Source organism: Macrotis lagotis, chromosome 3, assembly GCF_037893015.1.
Source record: "Macrotis lagotis isolate mMagLag1 chromosome 3, bilby.v1.9.chrom.fasta, whole genome shotgun sequence".
Lineage (NCBI taxonomy): Eukaryota > Metazoa > Chordata > Mammalia > Peramelemorphia > Peramelidae > Macrotis > Macrotis lagotis.
The window spans coordinates 300232569-300235991 of NC_133660.1; the positions used below are offsets into that span (position 1 = coordinate 300232569).

The 3423-nt window shown below is 31.2% G+C and overlaps 1 protein-coding gene across 1 annotated transcript; it reads left to right on the forward strand.

The window, feature by feature from the left end:
- Positions 1-630: 630 nt before the first annotated feature.
- On the forward strand, positions 631-1610 carry LOC141519633 (olfactory receptor 4P4-like). The gene has a single exon (XM_074231816.1). The coding sequence runs from the start codon at positions 669-671 to the stop codon at positions 1608-1610; it is 942 nt and encodes a 313-aa protein (XP_074087917.1). The 5' UTR covers positions 631-668.
- Positions 1611-3423: the final 1813 nt, after the last annotated feature.

Below are 3423 nucleotides of genomic sequence, written 5' to 3' on the forward strand. Positions count from 1 at the left end.
ACAAAGGAAAACAGTGAAATTGTTTATTTCTATACTCTTAAAATATTTTCCTTCAATTAATATTTGATTTCTAAAAGGCGATTTAAAATCATTATAGGATTTGTTTTGTCATATTAACATTTAATAGTTTATTATTTCATTTCCTTATGTATTGCCATATTTTGTCATGCTTCTATTTGATAAATAGGACAAATATGATTTATATTACCTTATTTTTACTTTATTGAATCAATGTAGTAACTTAAATTCTGTCCTGATAAAGTCTATATAGTTAAACTTTTTCACTATTAACATCCTAATGAAGAAATATATATGTAATATATATATACACACACATATATATGTGTGTGTGTGTATGTGTGTGTGTGTGTGTGTGTATGACATTTTTTGAAAGTATAAGCACTATGGGATTTTAGTAACATGGGCAAGAATACTATTGAGATACTTAATTTTCAAAGAATTCCTAAATCCTCACTGAATAAAATAATATTATTTGATTTTTCCCAAATTTGAGGTATCTAATGATCCATGTTAATACTGCATTGTATAATTGAGTACTATGAGAATAACCTTGATATCTATCTTGATATTAATAATAATTTATTGTATTCTATGTTATTTCAGATGAATTAGAATTCTACTGAATATTTTTAATCTATTTGAATTACATGGAATCTCGGAGCAATGTCACAGAATTTGTTCTTTTGGGACTTTTCATAAACCAGGATCTCAAAATAATATGCTTTACAATCTTCTGGTTCTTCTATTTTGCAATTTTCCTGGGGAACTTCACCATCATTATCACCATCACATGTAGCCATCTGAACCAACAGCCCATGTACTATTTTTTGTGGCACTTGTCCTTGATGGATTTGGCATATACATCCACTGTCATCCCTCGACTCATCAGAGACTTAATTGCTAAGGAAAAAACTATATCCTTTAACTGTTGTATGACTCAGCTCTTTGCTGCTCACTTCCTGGCTGTTGTTGAGATATGCATTTTGGTGTCCATGGCCTTTGATCGCTATGTTGCCATTTGTAAACCCTTACACTATATGATCATAGTGAATCGACAGAGATGTAACACAATGATCTTCATGTCTTGGGTGCTGGCCTTCTTTCATGGCATTACTCAGATGCTCATGGTTGTTAGGTTACCATTTTGTGGTCCTAACAAAATAGATCACTATATGTGTGATGTCAAACCCCTCTTAAATCTTGTCTGTGCAGACACACATATTGCTGGTATCTTAGTCATCGCTAATTCTGGAATGGTTGTGTTAATTACCTTTCTTGTTCTAGTGGCATCCTATATTATCATATTATACAATCTTAGAAATCATTCATCAGAAGGTCGTCGCAAAGCCCTCTCCACTTGTGGTTCCCATATCACGGTGGTTATTCTGTTTTTTGTGCCCTGTATTTCCACCTATATTCGACCTCCCAGTGCCAATAAAAATGACAAAGAGTTTTCCATGTTTTATACTATCATTGGACCAGTACTGAACCCCCTCATCTATACTCTGAGAAATTCAGAGATGAAAAATGCCATGCAGAAGGTATGGTCAAAAAATGTCATGATATTTAATAAAAAACATGGGTTTTAATTTTATTGTTTTTCCCTCTTTATGACTTGGTGATGAAATGATTATTGTGTCACCAAGTATATATTGTGTGATTTCTATTTAAAAAATCAAGTCTTAGATAAAAATCAGAGAGATACATCCTTATCAAATCTTTATACATTTTTGGTATTTGGCCCCTCCCAGGTTTGATATAATTTAGTCACTTCACAAATGGTATTTCATGGAAGGGATGAGCAGAAAGAATGATCTACCAGGTTTTCCTTTCTCACACGGGTCATCATTTTAAATTAAGAATACTTTCCTCTTCCAAAACTGGAATAGAAGTGACCCCTGAACAGGTCAGATTCTTTTTCAAATGTGAATTAACCAACTTTTTTCTCTAATAGTTAAATACTTCAGTCTAAATTTATGAAGTATATATGCTGTGTCAGACACTGTGAAAAAAAAGTGGGGTACAATAAAAGTTAAAAAAAAGAAGGCCTTTTTCTTCAAGGACCTTCTATTCTAGTAGTGAATGACAACATAACAAAATGTTTTGATAATTTGGAAAGAAACAAGATATGGGATAGCTATTCATATCTAGACATATCATAGGAAAAGCAATCCAAGCAGTAAAAGAGACTAATATGAAGTAATGGAATAGAAATGACTAGACTGAATAGGTCCACTAATGGCATGTTGAAATAAGAACCAAACTTTAAGAGGAAAGGAATATATAGCCAGTATGTCTCTTCCAGGATGAGAAACTAAAGAATGGTGGTGAAACAAACAAATTTCATAAGATAGGAAGATTTAGGAGAGAAATTACAATTTCCAATATGCCATTCCTTGCTTTCTGTACATGTCTTGAAATAAAAGAAATTCAAGAATTAGTTTTCTGTGTCCTTTCATTTATTTTGCTTATAGTTTAATGTAGATTTACATTTTGAAAATAAACTCTTTTGTAAAAATTGCAAAAATTATATATATCATTACAACTTAGGGAAACCCAATTTGCATTTTAAAATGGATGATCAAAATCAACAAGATTGTGTAAAGGATCTTGAATTTGTAAGGCTGGATTCAGAATCAGAAAAACCCAAGTTCAAAAGCTTCCAAAGATACTTATTATTTATATTATATGAATAGTAACTTAAGGAATTTAACTTCTTCTTCATCACTGTTATCATCATCATCATCATCATTATCAATCATTTCCTGAGAAACTCAAATATCAAGGTATTCAAAGTGAGAGTCTAAGGAAATTAATTTATCTATTGAAGTTCAAATTGGTGTCATAAATACTTGTCCTATAAAATGCATACATATAACCCATCCCCCATCCCATACACACACCCTTGAGTATAAGCTATAGAAGATATAATAGGTAGTATATAGTCATGGCCACACATTCTTCATACATACACACACACAGACACACATTTTAAATATATATATATATATATAATATATGCATATATATGTATATAAATTTATATACATATATATCTTTTGGGTAAAATCATTTGCTCTTCTCTTAATGATTTTTCCTATAATTTTCTATAATAAAAAAGGAAGCAAAAAGGTTCATCGAGTAAATTAATATATAAATGTTCCCTAATACATTGCTGGTGGAGCTTTGAATTCATCCAACCTTTCTGCAGAGCAATTTGGAATTATGCCCAAAAGGCATCAGAAATGTGCATGCCCTTTGATCCAGACATACTACTAGTGGGTCTCTACCATGAAGAGATTATGGTTAAAACATCACTTTTACAAAAAATTAATAATGGTCCTGTTTGCTGTGGCAAAATATTGGAAATTAAATAAATGTACTCCAATTGGAAAAATGGCT